The sequence below is a fragment of the Nelusetta ayraudi genome, unplaced genomic scaffold, assembly GCF_046127955.1.
Source record: "Nelusetta ayraudi isolate G7.1 ecotype Tasmania unplaced genomic scaffold, CSIRO-AGI_Nayr_v1 ptg000042l, whole genome shotgun sequence".
NCBI classification, from domain to species: Eukaryota; Metazoa; Chordata; class Actinopteri; order Tetraodontiformes; family Monacanthidae; genus Nelusetta; species Nelusetta ayraudi.
The window spans coordinates 16449922-16472396 of NW_027466092.1; the positions used below are offsets into that span (position 1 = coordinate 16449922).

Consider the following 22475-nt stretch of genomic DNA (forward strand, 5'->3'; position numbering starts at 1 on the left):
CTTTCACAAACGTTTAAAAAGATCGTCGTCTGAAAATATGTTGGTGTGACGTTTGTTGTTGTCACATGGTAAATTTTTTGGGAAAGTTTCAACACAACTCTAACAAGCGACGGGGGCTATTTTAATGCAGATGCGTCACTGCGCCAATGACAATATTTTTTTTTATAAAAAAAACCCGAACGAATTACTGGCAGTGTTAGTATTTTTATTGTCGATGTTTGCTTGCTACGTATTCCATTTGCCAACACAATCGAGACACCTTTAAAGCAATTGAGAGAAACTTTATTTTTTTTCCAAGCGCTATGAGTTCACTTACAAATACAAAAAGCGTATTGGCAAAAAAAAAAAAAAGAAGGGAAAATAAGAAGCTTACATCACTGTCTATGTCCACAGTATACCCTTTGCACTAAAAGTTTATCACATTGACAGGTTGAGTACATTTGCATTGATCATAATTAGTTATAAACAATAATAATCATCATCATCGTCATAGATGCACAAAATATCCTACAGAGCTACACATTGGCTTGTTTAGGAAAGTTTACGGATTTGGCCACAAGATCAAAAATAGCAGTAAAACTGACACTAAAGCGCTTCAATGGCCCCCGGAGTACATTACGGTTTACATTCAACGAAGAGCAGCATTACGGTTTGGAAATGTGACTTTTTTTTTTCCTTTTTTTAAATTCCTTTTCTTTACGACTGTACAAATGGATATTTACTCCTGCTTAGACCGTCACAATTAAGAGCTTGAGTTTAAACACCTTCAGAGAAAGAGAAAGATAAAGAGAGAGAGAGAGAGAGAGCAGAAAGCATGGACAATAAACACCCCTGACAATATTTACATCTTTTTTTAAACCCCCCATAGGACGTCACCTACAAGCTACAACAACAGCCAACGGGGAAAAAAAAAAAAAGTCAGTTTAAGACCACAGAATACTTTGTTTCTATCACAACGACATGCTGGAAGGTGCTGCGCTTTTTTCTTTTTTTTTTAATACAGTACTCATGGATTCCTATTTCTTTTATTTCTTTTTTTTTTTCTTTAAACTAATTTCTCCTTTTGTTGTTTCCCCCCCTCTCCCTCCCCAAACACACACCACACACTCGCACGGAACGGATAAAAAGACAAGTTATCATCAGTTGTGGAAGGCGCTGCCTCCCGTCACCAGGCTCATGCTTTTCAGCTTATTGTCCTTCTTCCACTTCATCCTGCGGTTCTGAAACCAGATTTTGATCTGTCTCTCGGAAAGACACAGGGCGTGGGCTATCTCTATCCTCCGCCGTCTGGTCAGGTACCGATTGAAGTGAAACTCTTTCTCCAGCTCTAGCGTCTGGTAGCGGGTGTACGCGGTTCGGGCCCGTTTGCCGTCAGGTCCGGTCATATCTACACAGAAAATCCACAGCATTAGCAAGTGCAAGAAGAAGAAGAAGAGGATGAAGAAGAAGAGAAGGCTTTTTTTGTAATATATATTGGGCTATTGTTAGGGGTCTCAACATGAGATGACACGATGCAGGGTGGAAGCATGCAACCAGCACGACACATATCAACACTCCACGGTTCTCTTACGCCCGGTCATGTCGCGCTGCAACCCGCCTGCAGCCTCCCCAGCACCCCCCGCCGCCGCCCCACCTGCAAAACATTTTTCCCCACCTTTTCACCGCGCGTCCTCTGCGAGGCTCCGGCGGCAGTTAACCTCCAACCCCGCCGGCAGCAAACAGCCCCCATAAAGACTTAAAACAAACACCGAGCATCCACACCGAGCTGCTCACTCATGCAACACCTGACAGATTTACGACGCACCGCCGGCGTGACACCGCCAGTCAGAACCGAGTGTGAGACGTGTGAATGTACCGTGGCTTATGTGCAGTTTCCTCATCCAGGGGAATATTTGTGGCGTTTGGCAGTCGTTGGATGTGGGAGTGGACGAGGTGGCGTTGGGTTCCTGGTGCTGCTGTTGCTGTTGCTGTTGCTGTTGTTGCTGCTGCTGCTGCTGCTGCTGCTGCGCCCGGGGTGCAACGCCGGAGCCGCCGCCGGAGCCGCCACCACCTCCGCCGCTGCTGTGCGCGCCCTCCTCGGTCTCGGAGCCGATGGTGGCGTCCTCGATCTCCGTGAAATGGGCGCCGCCGCTCTTGTTGAGAACGGCCGAGGTCGAGCTCCGGTCAGTGGGAGGAGAGGGACTCTTTAGTTCCAGCGGCTCCCGGCTGACCGTGGCGCACGACGGAGGCACCGGCTCCGGAGAGGCGAGCGAGCAGTTGGGCGTCTGTCTGTAGCGGGCGTCCGGCGCGAATCCCCGGGCGTCGTCCCTCACGGCCCCGAAGTGGCTGCCGGTGTTGGTGCGGTTCACGGTTAGGTCCATGCCATTGTAGTTGTAGCCGAAAGACCCGGAGTGCATGGTGCCAGGGTCTCTGAAGGAGCCGCTCACCGCGCCGTTAGTCCCATAATTTAGTAACTGATAGTCGGAGCCATTCGGATAGCGCCCTGAGAACGAGTTTACAAAGTAAGAGCTCATTTGCTTGGATTTTTAAAGCCTCGATTTGTAGATCTTTGTCGCTATAATCCTTGTGTTGCTTGCACGATTTATGGACGCAATCATGAATTATAAGCAATGAAGCCCTACTGTACTTTGCCAGGTATGCGGCCAAATATGGGAGAGCGTTCGAGAATCACGTGCCTTTGTTGACCAGTCGTAAATCCTCACTGATGACTTCAAGAGGTAATTCATGCTCCATGGTTACAAATGATGACGAAATAATGGTCGTTAGGCTCCAGTCAATGGTGCCTCCCCGCTGCGCCCCGAGAAGGCGCGCAGGCAGAGAGCGCCATCTTGCGGAAGGCTGCGGTACTGTCCCCCTCCGCCCCCACCAACCCGGTTAGAGGCTGTCAGGGGCCTCGAGCGCATCCATCATTTATGTAACGGCGCTGATAAAACAGGCCACAAAAGGCTCAGGTAAACACATAACGCAGACTTATCAGGCGCGCCGTTGGCAGCTTTACGCGCGTCCCTGTCAAAGTGAAAATTATTTTAATCTCCGCGCTAGTTTTATTTAAAATTTATCGTGGCATAATGTCCCCCAAAGGCTGCGGCTGCGCAGCCGGTAATAATATGAATAATAATAACAGAACTAGGATTATAGTTTTTGCAAGTATTGATAATTTCTTTCCCTGTTTTGAGCACAAATGACGTGCAGACATTTTCCAATGTACATCAAAAAGCCTTTATTTTTGTATTTACAATTTTTTTGTCCTACACAAAATATTGCACACAAGATCCAGATGTGCATTGAAACACAAGTGAACAACAATAAATAACAAAGGGAAGCATTTCATCCCCCCCCCTCCCGTCTGTACAAGTGTGTGTGACTATATCACAACGAGAGACTAACACAAGGAGCAACAAACAGCACAAGATGTTGAGGGAGAACAGAGAGTCAAACCAAGACAGCAGCAGCTCAGCAGGTCTACACCATCATGAGGTAACATCATCATCGTCGTCCCCAACTAAAACACTACAAATGTATTTACATTTTGGCGGATTTTTGCATAGTCCCCTAAACAAACGCACGAGCACGAGCACGAACAGAGGAGGAGCCGGTTGTAAGCTGTCACCGTGCACACAAGAAAAAGGGTCTACCACTTTACACGTGTCCAACAGGAGGCTTGCGGCACGTTATCTACAAGGAAAATAATACAGCACTTTGTTGTTGTTTTTTTTATTCATTTATTTATTTTTGGGTGGAAGTGTGTGCGCGCACAACGCGCACGCACGAACACACGCACTCACACACACACACACGCGCCCGCACGCACGCATGCCTCCAACCCCAGCCCATTTCTTCGAAGTGTCCCTCTAGCTCTTTTTCTCCGCCTCCTCCTCCTCCTCGGCTGTCTTTGTGGGGTTGAGCAGTTTGTTCTCCTTTTTCCACTTCATCCTGCGGTTCTGGAACCAGATCTTGATCTGTCTTTCCGTCAGGCACAGGGCGTGAGAGATCTCTATCCGGCGCCTCCTGGTCAGGTAGCGGTTGAAGTGGAACTCCTTCTCCAGCTCCAGAGTCTGGTAGCGGGTGTAGGTCTGTCGGCCCCTGCGGCCGCTGTTGCCAAACGGTCCTGGAGGGGGAGAAGAAAATGAAAAGAGCGATCCGTGGTTAAATGCTGTGTTTTCAGAAAATATATGGGTTGGGAATTTTGGGGTTGAGTGTGCGAGGAACAAAAAGAGGAACAAAAATATGACGTCACGTCTGATACATTTATTCCACATTTTACTCAGACTATAGAAGCAATAAGAGGCCTACTGTTTATGTTATTAAAAAAGCAGTGCACGGCCACAACAACCTGCACAGAACCTTAATGCCAATGTGTCTTATTTAAAAGCATAGTTGAAAACCAACAATGCATTTTCTCATTGCAGTGTTTTATTATAACACAACGGCCGACAACGAAGCAGCGGTGTGTTGTGTATTTCCCTGTTGTTTTTATTTTTTGTTTTTTTGTTTTGTTTTGTTTTTTTTAAAAAAAGCAGCCTTGAATGACGCCGTTAATAGAGGCACAATAGCCTGTGGACACGAACGCGCCTGTTACGCGGTGCGTAAAAGTGACCTCCGTGTGTTTTCCTTCTGGTGCCCGCAGTTTATTGTTCTCTGACATTACAGTAAGAGGCTCTGGAGTCAAAGCCACGGCGGGCAAATGTTCAACACGAATCTCCCTCATTTTATCTTTAGCCTGAAATCACGTTTTGGACGAGAATTTCTCTCCTATAATCGCGATGACGCTCATTAAAGAAAACAACGTCTTGTATTTTATTTCAAAAGAAAATGACGCGTGACACGAGCTGTGGAGCTCTGCGCACGCAGGGCCAAGTCAGTGGCTGCTTGTACGTGCGCGCGCGTGTGATATTGATGTTGCAGCTTCAAAGCCCCGGAGGCGCGCGAGGAAAGCGGGGCGCAACCGCTCCGAATTGAAATTCTTCAGACTTTTTTTGTTGTTGAAGTTTTCGCCGCAAAAATCACCCATCCATCCATCCACCCGTCCATTTTCAAATCCCGCTTCTTCCTGCACTCAGGGTTGCGAGGGTCTGCTGGAGCCCACCCCAGCTGTCACAGGGGTGAAAGCAGGGTGACACCCTGGACAAGTCGCCAGTTCATCGCAGGGCCACACAGAGACGAACAAAGACAAACAACCATTCGCACTCACACTAACACACACAAATACGGAAAATTCAGATTTTCCAAATCGCCGCAAAAATCAGATTATTATTATTATTATTATTTCGAGATGTTTCTGACCATGAGCGTGCGTGCGTGCGTGCGTGCGCGTCAGGGCTGCCTGGCCACTGCGCCCCCGTGCGCTTCGCTATACCCTCCGCGCTACAACAACAAGACTTGCAAAAGGCGCACTCTGCGGATGCCACGCAACTCACCGGCCGAGCAGGCGTTCATCCTCTGCATCCAGGGGTAGATGAGCGAGGAGGACTTGTCGTCGATGCCGCCGCCGCCGCCCACCATGCTGACAGCCTGCTCCGGGCACTCGGCTTTGCGCTGCGGGTGCTCCTGCGTGACGAACAGCGCCTGGTCGTCGCGGCTCGAGAAGGCGCACGAACCCTCCGCGTCCTTGTAGAAAGCGCCCACCGGGGTGTAGTCGCACGGCGCTCCGCCGCCGCCGCCGCCGCCCGCCCGCCCGTAAATGGCGGCGGCGGCGGCGGCGCCCGTCCCCTGGTAGTAGGACGCCGGGTAAACCTTGTCCTGCATGTTGGCCGCTCCATACGTGGCCGCGTTCGAGTAGTGTCTTAACGGGTCGGTGTATCCCGAGGAGTAGAGCGGTATCTGGCCCAGGAGGGAGTCCTGTCCTCCCGGCAGAGACACGGGGAAAGTTGAGTTTACGAAATAGGAACTCATTGGGTGGACAACGGGGGTGTATATACTCCGGAGGAATATGATTTGTTGTCTTTTATAGTCCAACTGCTTTTGCCATTACTTTATCCGAGATTTGGTTTTTGCCGAGAGGGGGGAGGGTGGGGGTGGGAGGGGTGGGGAGGCCGCGAGGTGCCACTCAATACAGAGGGGAAGTGTACCATCTGATCAACCTCTGGCCAATCACCGCCGCCTGTGCTTACACTATTGCACCCATGGGGGGGCTCTTGTTGCGCGCAAGGGTCCCCCCGCGGTGAATCGAAGCTTTGGCGCTCCACAGCCTGCCCCCGTGCCTCTTGACGCACGCGTACGCGCATTCCGACTTTTAGAAGTGAACGCACATGTTTTAAAATGAATAAATAAATAAATTAATTAATTAAACGCGTGTCGCATATAGCACAAGTCGTTTCTGCGGACACTTTTCATCTCATGCAAATTCAGAGCGCAGGAGCGTTGAGACCTCTTGTTATGAATGATGAAAAGGCAGGGCAAGCTCTCTCTCTCTCTCTCTCTCTCTCTCTCTCTCTCTCCCTCTTTCTTTCTTTCTCTCTCTCTCTTCGTATCACAAGCACACGCGCGCATAAGAAAAAGCAAAACATTGCTTTCGAATCATTTTTGCGCGTTGTTTCCCTTTACGCACAACTGACAGGCAAACCTGCATGTGTCACCCTCATCCTCCAACAAGCTTCAAACTCAGACTCGTGTTTAATACATCAGCTTCTGATAAACACACAAATGGAACAATGTTTTCTGGTTGCCAGACACGGCAGAAACCACCAGAGCGGGTGTGGACGACGTGAGAAGGACACACGACGAGCCGCGCGGCCTCAATGTCACCCCCACTCATCACCGGAGGGAGGATTTCACAACGAGCTCCACACACGGCGCAAGAGCAGTGTCCATCCCATCAACAGCAGCATCCTCAAGTGGAGACTGTTTTCCCTTCTCCTCTCCAATTAAAATAAACCCCGTGAGTATGGAATAAATAAGTCACGGATTCGATCAGTAAATGCTGCTGTCGATGAACAGTCGAACCTGATAGATTCGCTTTTTTCCAACAGCCTCCATTAGACTCGTTCAAAAGCATTAGTGTCGTTATAATTAGTCCGTTTGTCAGTGCAGCTTCATTGGGTTGCTGTTTAAAAAACCTCTACTGTTGTATTACTGTACAAAACTTTACCTTGTGCTTTATCGTGCTTAAAATGCTTCCTTCAGGAATTGTCATTCATACATTAAAATTTTAAATAAAAACAAGACTAATTATCTTAGCCTCATCTTCATCTTTGGAAAAACGAATGTAAAAAAAAATCAATTAGTGCATGGTGCTAAACACTTAAAATAGAGAAAAAAATAAGAGAGAAAACATTGATGTAAACATTTTGATTTGTAAACCTAGTTTGAAAATAATTTATTGAATTAATGATTTCATTTTCTTTAATTATTTATTTTTTAAAATCAACATATACAGAAAATTGGACTTTGTTTTTGATAAAGATGAGCCAGGCAATATTTGGTGAACAGTTTCATATGGAGGTTTAATTTAAAGTGAATATTGATTTATTTATTTTTGGAGCAGTAATTAAACAGCGCCGCTGCCCGAGCAGGCCGCAGCCTGGCAGCTGCTACACATCTGGAGGCAGCGTCACACACAGGACCGCTTTGGCTTTTCCACATCAGGAAAAGGTGGTAGATTAAATCTAAAGATCGAAATAGGTCGTACAAAGTCTTCATAGGCAGCGGAAACCAAACGGAGACGAAAAAGATGAAATATAAAAGGAAAACTTGAGCCAAATGAGGACAAAGGGAACAGACATAGAAATAGGATGAGCGAGCAGCGTCGCTCAAAACGAATAACGCTGGATCTTTTTTTGGGACATTTTCTTGAATAAACAGAAATCCTAAGTTTATAAAGTTAAACATTTGAATGCAGAACACTTCAGTGGGAGGAAAAACAATCTTATATATGGCGGCGCAGGGCCTGCATGACCATCACCGCGCCATCACCGCACCATCAGCGTCATGGCCGTGACTTTCTGGCCTGCAGCCACTCCTCATCACGTCACCTCACCAGTCTCCTAAACACCCCCCAAAACTGTACAAACATTCATTTCATTTCCATTCAGTGGCAGGCAAATTCCAATATGTGTTGGAGCCCTTTGAATGCGCCTCCGCAGCAGCAGCAGCAGCAGCAGCATCTCAGGGTTTAAACGCGCAGATCCGCAACCGGCTGTGAATAGCAACACAGCGCTAACAAATGGCAAAACATAACAAATGAGCGGAGAAAACGTCTCTTCCTCCGCCGCTGATCGCTGATATTTTCACTGGCTCAGGCCGCAGTTAGAGTCGCTCCGCGGCGGCGCTAATGGCCGGTGTGCTGCGTCCGTGTGACGGCGCCCCTTACCTTTGTTGATAATCCATCATCCCTGCGTGGCTGCCACTCCGCCGGAGCTGCGCTCGCCTCCTCTCAGTCCGCCAACTCCCAGCAGCAGGGTGCAAAGAAGGAGAGAAGAATGCCCCACTTTGTTCAAGTGATTTTTACCAAGGTAATCCCACCGTCCGCGAGTGCGATCATCCCTCATTTTCACGCACATCAAGCGGCACATTAGCTCGGCGCGCACAGCCCCGTCGCAGCGCGGAGACTCCATGTTTTTTGGGAGGGGGTGGGGGTGGAGGTGGAGGTGGAGGTGCTGGATGAAGGGGGGCAAAATGACGCACGTCCAGGAGCCACAAAAAAAGAAGCCAAGAAAGGGTTTGTGTTACAAGAGTTAAGTGAGTGAGCCACCCCGAAAACAGCAGCTGCAATATAACCTCATGGGAAATAAGTTCCCATTCCTCCATGTCCACATGACCGCCGGCGACCAATCCGCAAGCCCGCCGAGTCGTAAACTTCCCCGGCAAAGTTGTAAATTTTCATAAACAGCGGTCGGTTTTTTTTTTTGGCGCTTTGGGACGCCGCTCTCTCCCATCGCCATCTTTGGTTTTTTGGTGCGAGGCCCGAGATGTTTGAAAACTTGATGCGGGAATTAGGGAGAGGGATGATAAAGGGAGGGCGAGGTGTGGGAGCCGTCAAGGTGTTTCCGTGGTTCAGCTGCTGCTTTCTGCTCCAAGGTTTGGAAATATTCTTATCGGTTTTCCAATCACGGTTGTGTCTGTTTTGTCCCGAAAGGCGCCAATTAAGCGCTGGTTATTTTTTAGCTGAAATCCTCCAAAATCTCACTTTGTGTCATTCGTTTTCTCCGCCCATATTTTGTTAATAATTATTTGGATCGTCTTTTGACACTTTCGACCTTTCCAAAATTGCAATATATATATATATAGTTGGATTAGGCTACATTTGTAATTAGTTCTAAGAAATAAAAAGAGGATTTCTTCCTCTGGCTTCACATTAACTGGAGGAGAGGGGAAAGTGCAATGATGTGAGACCACAGGCGCATTTTAAGGTCACAGAAAACTTTCAAAAGTTTTTTTTTTTTTTAGTACTTTTTTACAACTTTTGGTCATCACGGCAGATTTAAAAAAAAAAAAAAAAAAAACATCTTTGCGCCAATTCGAGTCTTTAGGCTAGGTTTTTTTTTTCTAAACCTTTTCTTTTTCGTTTTCACTCATGCGAACAAACGTTTCCTCCTCCAACCGACCGTTTCCGACTTTTATAGATGCAATAAAACCATAAATTCCTGAAACGTTTCACGGTTTTTTTTATGTGTTTGGAATTTGGGGGAGAACCTTAAATAAGACGACGAAATGGTTTGAATTTGAATGTTTGAATAACATAGCTTTGGAGTCATCATTTTACGCTATTCAAAATAACAAAACAAAAAAAGCATATTTCGATAAGGCTCAATTACATCAATTGAACGCTGTGTAAAAGCTTTTCTTATTATTTTTTCTAAGAGGCCTCCGAGTGTCTTCCTTCCGTCTGCCTGCTTTATCTGAGTTTTAATTTAAAATGAAATTCATCCAGAGGGTTAATTAAAATGTAGCAGATCAAATCTCACATTAATTTAGATTTAATGAGTTTTATACAGCTCGTAAAACCGAATTCCTCAATTACTTAACCAATTTTAGCTTTCATAAAACACGAATAATCCATTTTTTGCACACTCTGCTTTAAAAAAAAAAAAAAAAACTCCTTGTGAGAGTGAAATTCCTTTTTTTCTTTCATTCTTTAAACAACTACAACAAAAAAGGCCTTTGCAGCAGTGTTGTAAAAACTTTATGGCTTCTTTGAATTTCTTGGGAGCAATTGTATTTAAGAAATGTCGAGAGCAAAAGTTGGCATTTAAAAACACACATACATCTTTTGAAAAAAATATTAAATACAAAATCAAAAAAATATCAGAAAACCAAATAGAAAAGGTAAAAAATATATTCTCTTTAGATTTTCACTGGACTGCTACCGTTGTGCAGAAGCATTTGTGTTTTATATCCTGTTAGCAGGTTTAAAATTATAAACTTTACATATTTATGAAAATGATACACTTGGAAATGTGTGAGCCCATTCTCAACTCTCATCAACACCCAATAGCCGTAGAGTTTAATAGATCCTGATGCACTTTGTTCATATTAAATTACCCTTTTTATTGCTTTCATTTTTGGCACTGAAGTCGAGGTTCCGTGAGAGCAAAAAGATTACGACACACATCTCATGTGGCGAACGCTGGAGGTAGAAGCGGTTGGAGAGCCATAGTGCCGATTCTGCAGAACACAAGTCATGAACTGCAGGTTGTCCACATGTCCCTGAATGCAGCACATTTCTACATTTCCACAGGCTGAATCCTCGGAACCCTCTCGGCTCTGTGTGTCTCTACGGCCACTGCAGCGCATGCAGCATCAGGCCTGGACTGGGGAGTGTGTGTGTGTGTGTGTGTGTGTGTGTGTGTGTGTGTGTGTGTGTGTGTGTGTGTGTGTGTGTGTGTGTGTTTGAGGGGTGGGGGTGGTGGTGGTGGGTGGGGGTCCTGCTCCTCACTGGCCTTTACCGTGCTGAGGGGCTCCGTGGGAAGAGTTGCGCACCATGTGAGAGAAGCCAGGCCTCCTGAGCAGAGGGGCTCTGGTGGAGATGACGAAGAGGCTGTGCAGGGCGGCAGGGTCGCGGGCCACGCTGCCATGCGGCCCGTCCTGAGGGGCGCCCAGGACCCCTGCACGAGGCCAGCTGACGGGACAGGAGGAGCTGCTCCTGCTGTCCCGCCGAAGGGCCGCAGCGCTGCTGGCTGGGGAGGAGACAGAGGTACAAATGTCGGCCTCTCATTTTCACGTTGCTCTCAGGTGTGTTTTATTTTCTTTATGTGTTGGAGGAAAATTTCAAACAACATCCACTTGATCTGTTTTATGTATCTGTATGTATAAAATGTTTCCTTCGATCAGGCATGGGCAAACGGCCTGGGGGCCATATGCGGCTGGTTAAGCTTTTTAATCCGACCTGTCCAACTTGAAGAGATGATATTAATAGTGAAAAAGTCATAAAATATAAAATAAAAGCTGTATTTCATCCATTTTTTTCAGTTTTAAGAGTCCTTTCAATAAAGAGCTAAATACTGTGCAGCTTCAAAGACACAGATTTTGTGGTAGTTTTGCATTGGTCAATTTTCAACAGACATTAAAGCACATGCTTTCTAAATCCCATGATACATTTTTTCCTCCTATGAGGTGGGTCACCAGAACACTCCATCCATCTGCTGCTGCTCCAGCCCCCTCAGTCAAATTTTACAACCCATTGTGGCCCACCAGTCAAAAAGCAAGTGTGGCCCACCTGCTTTAGATCCACATTTGTCTAATTGATGTCACAATCAAAAAAAAAAGAAAAAGAAACGTGCTACTTTCTCGTGTTTTTACATTAAAGGTTGTTTTTTTCAGTTTAAGCAGTGAATATAAGAATTTTCCATAATGCAAGTTTCCTTTTGACTGCTTCATTTATTGCCATGAGTGGATGGTGACACTCATGGCAATAAACATATTTTTTAGAAAATATGTTTTCTAAAAACAAAAAACATATTTTAAGTTGTTGATTAGAAAAAAAATTGGCTAAAGTTACTTGTCTTTTTGTTTTCTTTTTCTTTTAATCAAATGTAAAAAGCCAGATAGAACCCCCTTGCATCGCTGAACTATTACTGTAACTATTTGACTCTTCTCACCTGGCCAGAAACTCCTCTGGGAGCTGATGTTTCTTGTCCTGTTGTCTGCAGTTCTGCTGGGGTTCTGGAGCTCAGACTCGACCAGGCTCGCTTGCTCCATCATGGGCCTGAGGGGGCGCTGCTGAGTCAGGTGCGAGTGGACGTGCTGCTGTACAGTGACACTGTGACGTTTTAATCCTCCCACCACATGGGTTTAACACTGAACATTGTGGGCAAAGCAATGTTAACGCTGTGTGACGGACAAGTATGATTAATATGGTTTGGCTGACCAGTGTTTGTTCATAAAATGGTGAAAGTTGTTTGTTTTGTTTTGTTGTTTTGTTTTGTTTTGGTTTGGTTTTTTTTTGGGGGGGGGGTATTTGGAATATTTGAAATATTTCATATTTTCGGTGTAAGAAATAAAACCGAAAACTGAAGCTACAAAATGTAAAAAACAAAACAAAAAAACTTTTACTAGAATGACTATGGCTAAAAAATTAATTAATTTTAATACAATTTTAAATGTTTTATATAGAGGTGCAGTAATTGATATTGAAATTGTTTTTTTAAAAAAAAGAAAGGACTGTAGAATTTCACAAGGAATCATTTGATTTTAAGACATGCAAATATTTTTAAATACTATTTTCTTCTCCTGTAATTTTTCTATAATGTTAATAAATTTGGAAAATAATTGAACAAGGGATTGATTTTTTTTTATCCACAGGATTTGATTTTTTTTAAACAGCACAGTAAATATGCATTACTATTTACAACTACTATTTAGTAGTGTTATATTATAAAATATGTTTTACTATTTATTTATATTGTTGTTTAAATCTAATATTATATAATAAAATGTAAAATGCATATAAATGCATTAGTATTTTAAAAATAAACTAAATAAAATGATGCTATTGTACTATAGTTATATATTGTTGTATACTGTTGGTATAGTTGCCACTAATAATGAATGACAAAAATGTTATTATCTTTTTTGGAAAATGAATAATAATCATCATCATTCTTATCAAACGTCAATGTAATTGAGTAGTTTTTTCTCATTGAATTATAAGATCATTCAAATGGGTCTTGTGATTTACCTGTGATGGGATCTGAAAGCAGGGCTGCGGCTGCTGCTTCTTCCTCTGGTAAAACTGTGGCAAAGTGTCCACCTGGAATAAAGACAAAGGAAATATGTAACATCTCCCATGAAAACAATCATCTTCAATAAAGCAACGAGGCCATGGAGAGACAGATATCTATCTTTCTTTTATCTGTTGCTCACTTTGGTTTGTTGCTGTTCAACAAAACAAAGCAGAGTGTTCACACTTGTCATTCTCTGTGGTCACCTTGTTCTGCTGCTGCCTCTGATGAGCCTGCTTGCTGTGCTGTTGGCTGCTGCTGTCCTGCAGAATCCCCCCTCCTTCTCGTCTCTCTCTTACCCCTCCTGCTGCTGCTGCGGCCGCCGCTGCTGCCGTGTGGCCCTGCAGCAGCTGGCGGAGTTGCTCCACCACCCCCAGCTCCTGCACCAGCTTCTTCCTCTGCAGGAGCGCGTGGACCCGCTCCTGCTCCATCAGCTCGGCGTGCTTTTCCTCCTGATCGGGATGCAGCTCCTCCTGCACTTCCACAGGTTTCACCAATGGACTATACGTAAGTGGCTGCAGAGACACGCGGACACATTTCATTCAATTTGCTTTTTATTGCCTCTCTGTACTTGTAGTCACCAGAGAGCATTTGCAATATATTTGCAATTACTGTCACTGCCTAAACTTGATGAAACTGTTTGTTCTTCTGATTTGGACAATAAAAGATATTTGAATTTGAAATGAGAGACATCCAAAATAAAATAAAGCACGGGATTATCATTCCAGCTAATTCAAATGTGCCAGGAGCTCATTTACTCAGAGGGGTCAGCCAGAATATGAACCATTAATCACAGGCTGGTTGGCTCCCTCGTGTGGTTTATTGTGCGCACTGCAGCTTTAATAGCGTTACTGTGAGGCCTCACCAGCGGCGCATCGTGGTAATACTCGGTCCCGGGGGGCTGCGGAGGGGCTGCACGGGGTTTGACCCTCTCCCCCGCCGTCTCCCCCTGCAGGTCCCTTCTCCTCTTGGCTCCCTTCTGCTCTCGCTCCCTCTGCTCATCCTTCAGACGCAGCTCCTGCAGTTGCTGCCTGAACAGAGAAAGAGAGAGAGCGTTAGAGAAAGAGAAAGGGAGAGAGAGCGTGAATGACTTTAATACTTCAATTGCATATGAGCCAGACAGCTTTTAACAATCCAAATCAATTCATACACACAGCTTTTAAAAGTTCTGACAGCTTATGATTAAAGGGAATTCAACATGTATGTATGTATAATAATGGTAATAACAGATTTTATATACATATTTTATATTTTATATACATATATATGTATATATATATGTATACACATACATACATACATACATACATACATACATATTTATATAGCACTTTTCTAGGTATGTATGTATGTATTAATGTCTGTTTGTCTGTATCTATCTGTATTTATACATATCTATCTCTGTGTAACTATATACATATGTATACATGTATGTATGTATATATGTACACTGTACATACATACATACATACATACATACATACATTCAATCTATATCTAACTCTATGCATCTATCTACATCTATCTATATCTATAGCCATATCAATATCTATATCCATCTATCCGTCAAAAATCTCAAACTGAGCAGATACAATGTTCTCATGTCGAGTCGCCTCCCCTCACTTTAATCTACCGTGGGTGTGATTTTGCCGTGGTGGTGGTGAGGGGATTTCTTTTTTTTTTTTTTGGGGGGGGGGGGGGGGGAGGGGGGTGTGCTGCGGGTACCTGGCACACTCCTCTCTGGCCTTGGACGCCGCCGTCTCCTGGAAGAGCGAGCTGCTGTGTTTGAAGTACTTGTCGTATTTCTCGCCTCCCTCCCGCGGGTAGATCCTCTTGAAGCCTCCCAGGTGCTTGGCCTCGTACCTCTCCATCTGCTCCGCCGTGGCCGCCTGGCACTGACGCAGCTCCTCGCACCTGACACAAAACACAGACACACGCGCACACACACACACACACACAGGCCAAACCGTCGGAACGCGCACGTGACCTTCACACGCCATTTGTCCGGATGGAGTGGAACCCACCGGGCCTCTCTGGTGCTGTGGTGCTGCAGCCTGTCCTTCACCCGCCGCCTCTCCTCTTTGGTGATCTTGCGGCGGTCGCACGCACCCAGGTTGATGAGGACCAGGGTGTCGTACAGCAGCGCCTCCTTCACCTCGCGGTCCAGCTGCGAGTCGGTGGTGAAGCTGGGAGAGTGGTTCACCTGGACGAGGACAAATAAAGACAAATTCTAGGAGTTTATGAGTGTTTTTTTTTTCCATTAGGATGATGCTTTACATGAGCTAATTGCAGCGCTCGAGTCAGTGGTGCTCAACTGGTGGAGTCTCAGGACGCACATTTTTTTCCTGATCATGAAGTCGAGACCCAAATTTATTCCACAGCACAAAAATGAAAATGCCATTATAATGCAAAATACATGCCCATATGTGTATATATGTTTTTATAAATAATTAGCTGAAATATATATATGTATATAAATATATATATACAGTATATATATATGTCTATTAAAAATACATCCTTTAAAAAAAAATTGGGAAATGCTGCGCTTGAGGAACTATCAACTGTGTAACAATTTAAGTAAGATGCTATCAGATTAGATTAGATTAGATAGAACTTTGTTGATCCTTTCAAACGGGAAATTAAAAATTTTAGTCGATACAAAAAAGTAATCACAGAAAAAAGAAACAGAAGGAAACATAGAAAGCTTAGGATATAAACATAAAATAAATATTCTGTCACATGAATACAGATTCAACATGCCGAGTCTCTCACCTCCAGCAGCCACGGCCTGAGCCGGTAATCCAGCAGCACGTCGAAGCCCAGGATCTCAAAGCAGGCGCTGCCGGCCGTGTGGTTGGGAAAGCAGGTGTGGTAGTTGTGCTTGAGGATCGGGTGGGCCGAGATCAGCGTCTTGATGATCACGTCCTCGATGTCGCTCCACATCTTCTCCGTGTCGTAACAGTAGGACTCCAGGTGCTTGTTCAGGGTGGACAGCTTTCTGTTGGGAACACACGTGGATATTGAAATGAATCAAAGGGTGGTGAGGGGGAGACAAGGCGGCCACGAGGAGGCGAGACGCGGAGAGCGCCGCCCTCACCGCTTGCTGCCGGTGTCCTCGTCACGGACAAAGTTCTTGCTGTTCTTGTTGATGGAGTAGTTTGTGAGGTGCATGCACACGTCATCCTGGAGAGGGAGGAAGAGAAGAGGAGAGAGGATTACAATCCCTGTGTACAGTACGGGGTATTTAAGAAAACTTAACAACAAAATAAAACTCAGCTATGCTGCCTATAGTCACAAATAGAGTTTTTTTTATTTTTTTTTATTATCTTTTTATTTGGAAAGGCAAATTTCCATTGCATACATTAGTTACATACTTAGTCATTCAAGAATATTTAGATAAACAATTACATAAGGTTCATGAGAATTTGTCCATTTTGGCTTCCTAGTTTTTTCCCCAGACTATCAGTTGTTTTAGTCGAAATAGAACTTTTCTTTTACAACTTTGAGAGAATAAGATATCTTCTCCGTAACATATATTTCGTATTTAATGTCAATCCAATCATCAGTGGTGGGTGGTTCTATCTTCAACCGTTTCCTCGTGACACATTTCTTACTTGCTGCCAATAGTGTAGTCAGTAGTTTTTTGTCTTTGTTGTTCCACGTTTCAGACAAGATATTACAAATTTTCACAATCCAAAGGGAGGTTTACAATAAATACATTTACAAATGGAGCTATTTTAATTTTCACAGTGTATGATTGGAGGAAATTGAGTTACTTATTTGTTTCTGTTGTGGATTAATCCAAATTTTGAGCTGCAGTGCATATTACCAGAAAACGGAGAGGTTGAGGTTGGACTTAAAATAAAAATAAAAACCACAGAACTTCATCCGTTTGAATGCCTCTTACCACGTTGCTGTTGGTTGGGTCTGTGTACTTGGTGGTGCAGAAGCGAGCGAGTCCCTCTTTGAACATGAATATCCTGAACGGGTCGCACGACGTCACCAGAACGTAGATACGCAAGTCAAACTTGTATCCGTCGATGATGAAAGGCTGCGGAGAGGGAACGACAAATGTGTGAATGTAATGGATGATGTACAGTCGTCTCTGCATGTGGTCTCCAGCGGGACCTCACCCTGGAGATGTAGACCTGGCAGATCATGTGTTCTCCAGCTTGGATGTCTTTGGTGGACCTGGTGATGAAGATGCCTTTGCCCTGGCAGCCCGTGTCGGGTTTGCAGATGTACGTCTTGTTCTTTTTGGCCCGGATGTACGCCTGGAAGTCGCTGAAGCTGCGGACCAAGACAGTGGCATCGGAAGGTGGAACGATAATCGGAGGGGGTGAAAAAAATAGGTTCTGGCAAAGTGCAGCGAGAAACCGACTCTCCAGGGAGGCACCAGGTTCTGGGGAAGATGTTGTAGTCTCTGGGGAAGAGCTTCAACATCCTATTCATGTTCCTGGCCAGCGAGTCTTTGCGGCAGATCTCGCTCATCCCTGGGAAATGGTTGATTTTCTGCAAAGACACAAATGTGCAGAGGGACAGTACATGAGATCCAGTCAAAAAGAAAAGAACTTTAACTGAGTTAAGTCATCGAAATGAATTTCAAAAGAAAAACCGTTCATTCATTCATTTGATGGAATGCCAACGACTCCATACACAGCCAGGGGCATAAGACTGTGCAGAGTGAAAGTGAGGTTGAATAAAATAATCCATTCCGCCCTGGTCATTCAGCGCACAATCACTGAATTTTCCCCTTTAGATTAAAAGCCGGTGATTTGAGATGAAAAACTGTTGAGCCATGAACACTCTCTCCGCTGAATAAAACCTGAAATTAGACCATCATTGAGGCGTAAGGATATTAAAATAAGAAAAACACCGCCTCAAGTTCATTTTTCAGCTGGAGCTGTGTGATTAAATCAGTTCCAGTCGTCCCTTTCAGATGACGGTGTGAGAGCAGATTGCGTGAAATACCTGGTAACGCTTCAGGTCCTTCACACGGTCCAGAGACACCGAGCAGTCGGTCCAGAACAGGGTCCAGTCTTCACCCTCTTGCGCCTCCCTGAGACCATATCGCCGAGCAGCACGCCGCACTGAGACCAACAGGCAAAAAGGAAGGAGAGTTGTGACTGTGGCCTGCACGTGTGGGTTTGTTATCAAGACACGGAGGATGGTGGCTACGTAAAATCAACTGTGAAATGATTTCATACAATCAGAACTGTGGAGACAAAAATGACAATTTTGCCCAAAGGCAGAAGATTATGACATGCAACACGTTTTTGGCCATTTTGGGTACATGTGCTTCAGCATTCTCCACGAAAAGGCCTAATGTCACTCGACAAATGGCTGGCTTGAACTCATGCATGATCAGCTGTTGCAAGTGTCCACTGTGGCTCCACTGAGTCTGCTCCCAACACGTACCGCTTTCATATTTGCAGTTGGTGAGGCTGATCCACAGTCATCTGGAAGAAAGGAGAAACAGAGAGACGGACAGACAACTGCATCGCTGCAAACGGCTAAAAAAAAACAAACAAACAACCAAATGATTACGTTCATTTTAATGGTGTGAGCACAAAGGGGCAACTGAAAAGGCAGGAATTTCAAAGTGACACATTTTCTCTCAGAGTCTTCAGTGTACTGTGGTACCTCTTTCTGCCTTTTCTCTTCTTTTTGCCAACTGGCGGCGGCGGCTTTGACACCTGGCTCTCTGTTTGGCTCTCACTGCCGCCTCCTTCTCCCCGCTGCTCATATTGACACGCACCGTCGTCTGTGTCCTCAGGGAGACCCATCCTGCAGGTGCACGATAAAGCGCAGAGGAATAGGAGGCGATCAAAACCCGCCCGCTCGTTTTCAAGGGGCTGCTTGTAATGGCCTGAGCGCCACAATGAAATCCAATCAAACGGAACGCAGCGCAGGCCGCGGGTGCGGGCATGCTTGCAGGAGGCGGGGGTGGGGGGGGTCATGTTTCCGTTTCCATTTCTCTCATCAGGTGAGTGCTCTGGCTGTTGGCACGCTGTCACAGCTGGGACATTCAAGAATTACTGTGGCAGGACGAATACAAACCGAGGGTGACAGTGGAGTGACAGCGAGGGTGAATTACCTCTGACACCAGGCAACAGTTACATCATTCAGAGTGTGTGCAAAGCTATTAAAGGTAAAACTTGAAATGGGATTAGATAATAGCATAAACAATCATTCAGTACTTACGCATCGTTATGTAATCTGTTATGGATCTTCTTTCAGATTAACAGATTAATTAAATAAAACACTGATGGGCAGGCTTTAATTCAATGATTATTCAATGTGACGGTGGGGATGAATGTGTAAAAGAAATATCACGATAAAATGTTATTTTCAAGCCACAAATTGATCCTCATGTTGGAAATGTGAAAATGGCTGGCAAACAACTTTTAGTTAACAACAATAATTACAACATTATAAAATGTATTATTATGTCATGGCTTCTATGGTTAAAATTTAAAACAAAGTGTTCAATTTTGGGTTAAATATATATAGATATTTTTATGTAACGCACAGCAGCCAGCAGGGGTCACTGCAACGCCTCAGCTGCCTCCTATCTGGTGTCTTGTGAGTTGAGGGTCAGCTCAAATGAATTGGTGATAATGATGGGGGTGGGGGTGGGGGTGGGGTGCCCAGTCATCTCGGGTACGCCGTGGGAGGCAGCAGTGCCAGGTGACAGTGCTGTGATCAGGTGATCTGGATAATCCTGTCCTTGAGCGGCGAGCTTCGAGGCAGCCTGAGACGCCCCATTGACCTCAGTCTGGATCCTGTTTCAGTTTCATGGAGGGCTTCTCTGAGGTTCTCCCTGAGTGTGCAGACACACACTTGACTAATGTCACCTCTGCAACAATGTTAACTTTGTTGACAATTTTTTTTTTTTATCATAGTTATCGTCAACGACCTTTTTCTTTTGAAAACCAGACGATAACTAAATAAAAATGTATTCACAAGGACTAAGACGATGACGAGGTGTATTGACATCGTCGTCAACGAATAAAAACGTGACGAAAATGTCTGCCGGAGACGAGATCCAATCAGAGCTCATTTCGTCTGTGGAAGGAAATGAGGATTTAGAAAGACACTGGAGGAGTTGGGAAGAAAACCAATCAGAGCAAAGTGGTCAGGAAGTTACAAAGTACGTACACACAGATGATCTGGTACAGACTGATTTGAGACTAAATGTCAACATCGGGGAGGAAGAGGCCACAGGACATTTGGACGCACTTCACATTTGATATGAAAGAAAATAAAACTGTGGCGCGAAAATATTAGGAATCGACTAAATCTACTGTAATTTTAGTCGACTACAATGATTACGATATTTCGGCAACTGAAACTAGACTAAAACAATTTAGAAGATTAAATTATGACTAAAACTAAATCGGCATCCGCTGACAAAAGCAGTGTGATGCTTAAAAATAAAATGCACCTCCACGTTTGTCTGGTAAACTGTTACAGTGCAAACAGTCAAAATTAATTTGCATGATTTCTAAGATAATTTCTTAAATGTATTACTGTTGAACAGGGTGTGTGATTAATTGTAAGGGGACTATCCTTTCTCTTTTTGTACTCTTATATTACTCTTCTATATCTAATACTTAGCCGGCCTGTCTGATGTGTTTGAGTGAGCGAAAAAGTTGCAACCCACCTGCGTTGTTAGGCCATTTGCAAGGACAACGGCGGGAGATGCTGGCCCCGTCACACGTCTATCCGGTACATCCGCTGCTTTAAGAGGCCTTCAGGACGCCGTCACACTTTTCAGAGAACAAGCCATGGAGCGACATCTCGAACCTGTCCTCCCCCCCGCCGCCTTTGCAAACAAACACAATGAGTAGATTTCTATCATTTTAGAGACAGTTCAGCTCAGATTGATACACACACTGCAGCAACAGGCCCAGCAGTGGATCTGGTGACCAATTAGAGGCTGTGTGGACAAACACCTGATCCCATCTGACATGATGGAGGAAAACTGAGCAGGAGACCTCGGCAGGGAGCGACACGAGACGGATAATCTCTGATATTTGTTGGCCGAAATCCGAGAGGTCTTTTTTCAGCACCCGGAGTCATTGCGTTCAAATCTGTGCTGAAAAGCCCTGTGGCAGGCAGAATCTGGAGCAGCATATTTACTTTAGCTAAGATTGAATGACAGCTGGGATAGGCTCCAGCAGACCCCCGTGACCCTGAGCTCGGGACTAAGCGGGTATGGAAAATGAATGAATGAATGAATGGATTGGCTCATAATGAAGACTTAAAAACACATATTGCCAGCTAAAAACACAGGAAATATTAGGTGATCACTTGCTAATGTTTAAAAATATGGCTTGATGAGTTGTGTAGTTTGTTCTCTCCCATCACTGATAATCACCTGCTTAGCTTGCAGAGTTCATGCCAGCTGCAGGCTTCAGATGCTGCTGCTGGCAGCATTTAAAGTCAGATTTTTCTGTTTTGTTTTGTTTTTTAGGCTTTCCAACAAAACAGTCAATCCCAACAGTACAGAAGAAGAGATATTTTTTTAAGTGACATGACCACGTTCTTGGTGACCTTTTAACTGCAGTGAAAGTACGTAAAGCTCCCAGTGACAAAAACATAATAAATTCACTGCGCCCTGCATTGTGGGCACTTAACCAGTCGGACAGTCACGCTGTTATTCCTTAATATAAAATTACCGCCAAAAAAAAAAAAAAACCCGAAACAAAACAAAACAAAAACAAATTCCATAAAAACGTTTTGACTTTAACTGCGTTAAGATGCGGACCAGACATACTCGTATGTCTGGTCCACATATGACCACATATGACCATTCATCGATTCATCACCTGTTTCGGCAAAAAGATCTCCTTTTCACGACTAACTGAAGTTAAAAGACACAAAACAAAGCTAACGCTAACAGCAGTCAAAGCTAACTACGCGGTGTGCGGTTGTCATGGCAACAGAATGCTGAACACTCGACGGTCATTTTTTTTTTTTTTTTAAACATACATTACTTGAATGAATACAATTAAAAAAAAAGCAACGTAAAGGTTACCTGCGTCAACCTGTGTGTTACGTCCGATTATTTGTGGAGGAAATAAAAGGAGGAAAAGGACTGAACAGCCGCGAGGTGCGTCGGTGCCGTTTACCGGTTTACTGGCTGTTAATGGAAACATGACTGAATTTGAGTTGCACGCGCCGCGACTCCATATAGGGAACGCCCCTGTCCGTACTTCAGCCAATCAGAAGCCGGCACGGTGACGTATTGCCGCTGACGATTGGTTGCGAAATTCATCGATGAAAACAGGCACAGGCACGAGGATTCAC

General features: G+C 44.6%; 3 protein-coding genes across 5 annotated transcripts; all 3 read right to left on the reverse strand.

Annotated features, from left to right (window-relative positions):
- Positions 1–260: 260 nt before the first annotated feature.
- Positions 261–2714, reverse strand: hoxb5b (homeobox B5b). The gene is made up of 2 exons (XM_076034939.1): positions 1856–2714; positions 261–1387 (listed from the first exon to the last, which is right to left on the reverse strand). The coding sequence occupies exons 1-2, from the start codon at positions 2511–2513 to the stop codon at positions 1140–1142; spliced, it is 906 nt and encodes a 301-aa protein (XP_075891054.1). The 5' UTR covers positions 2514–2714; the 3' UTR covers positions 261–1139.
- Positions 2715–3705: 991 nt separating this feature from the next.
- Positions 3706–7322, reverse strand: hoxb6b (homeobox B6b). The gene is made up of 2 exons (XM_076034943.1): positions 5418–7322; positions 3706–4108 (listed from the first exon to the last, which is right to left on the reverse strand). The coding sequence occupies exons 1-2, from the start codon at positions 5890–5892 to the stop codon at positions 3852–3854; spliced, it is 732 nt and encodes a 243-aa protein (XP_075891058.1). The 5' UTR covers positions 5893–7322; the 3' UTR covers positions 3706–3851.
- Positions 7323–9431: 2109 nt separating this feature from the next.
- ttll6 (tubulin tyrosine ligase-like family, member 6) lies at positions 9432–22341 on the reverse strand. 3 transcript variants are annotated; one of them, XM_076034932.1, is made up of 17 exons: positions 22204–22341; positions 20827–20988; positions 18804–18947; positions 18579–18619; positions 18132–18250; positions 17542–17672; positions 17294–17450; positions 17068–17211; positions 16258–16343; positions 15933–16158; positions 15182–15360; positions 14883–15071; positions 14023–14188; positions 13364–13672; positions 13115–13186; positions 12036–12183; positions 9432–11114 (listed from the first exon to the last, which is right to left on the reverse strand). In XM_076034932.1, the coding sequence occupies exons 6-17, from the start codon at positions 17649–17651 to the stop codon at positions 10870–10872; spliced, it is 2031 nt and encodes a 676-aa protein (XP_075891047.1). In that variant the 5' UTR covers positions 17652–17672; positions 18132–18250; positions 18579–18619; positions 18804–18947; positions 20827–20988; positions 22204–22341; the 3' UTR covers positions 9432–10869. The 3 variants fall into 3 exon arrangements, with proteins under 3 accessions (XP_075891047.1, XP_075891046.1, XP_075891048.1); XM_076034931.1 differs by having other exon boundaries at positions 18579–18673; XM_076034933.1 differs by lacking the exons at positions 18579–18619; positions 18804–18947.
- Between the last annotated feature and the right edge of the window lie 134 nt (positions 22342–22475).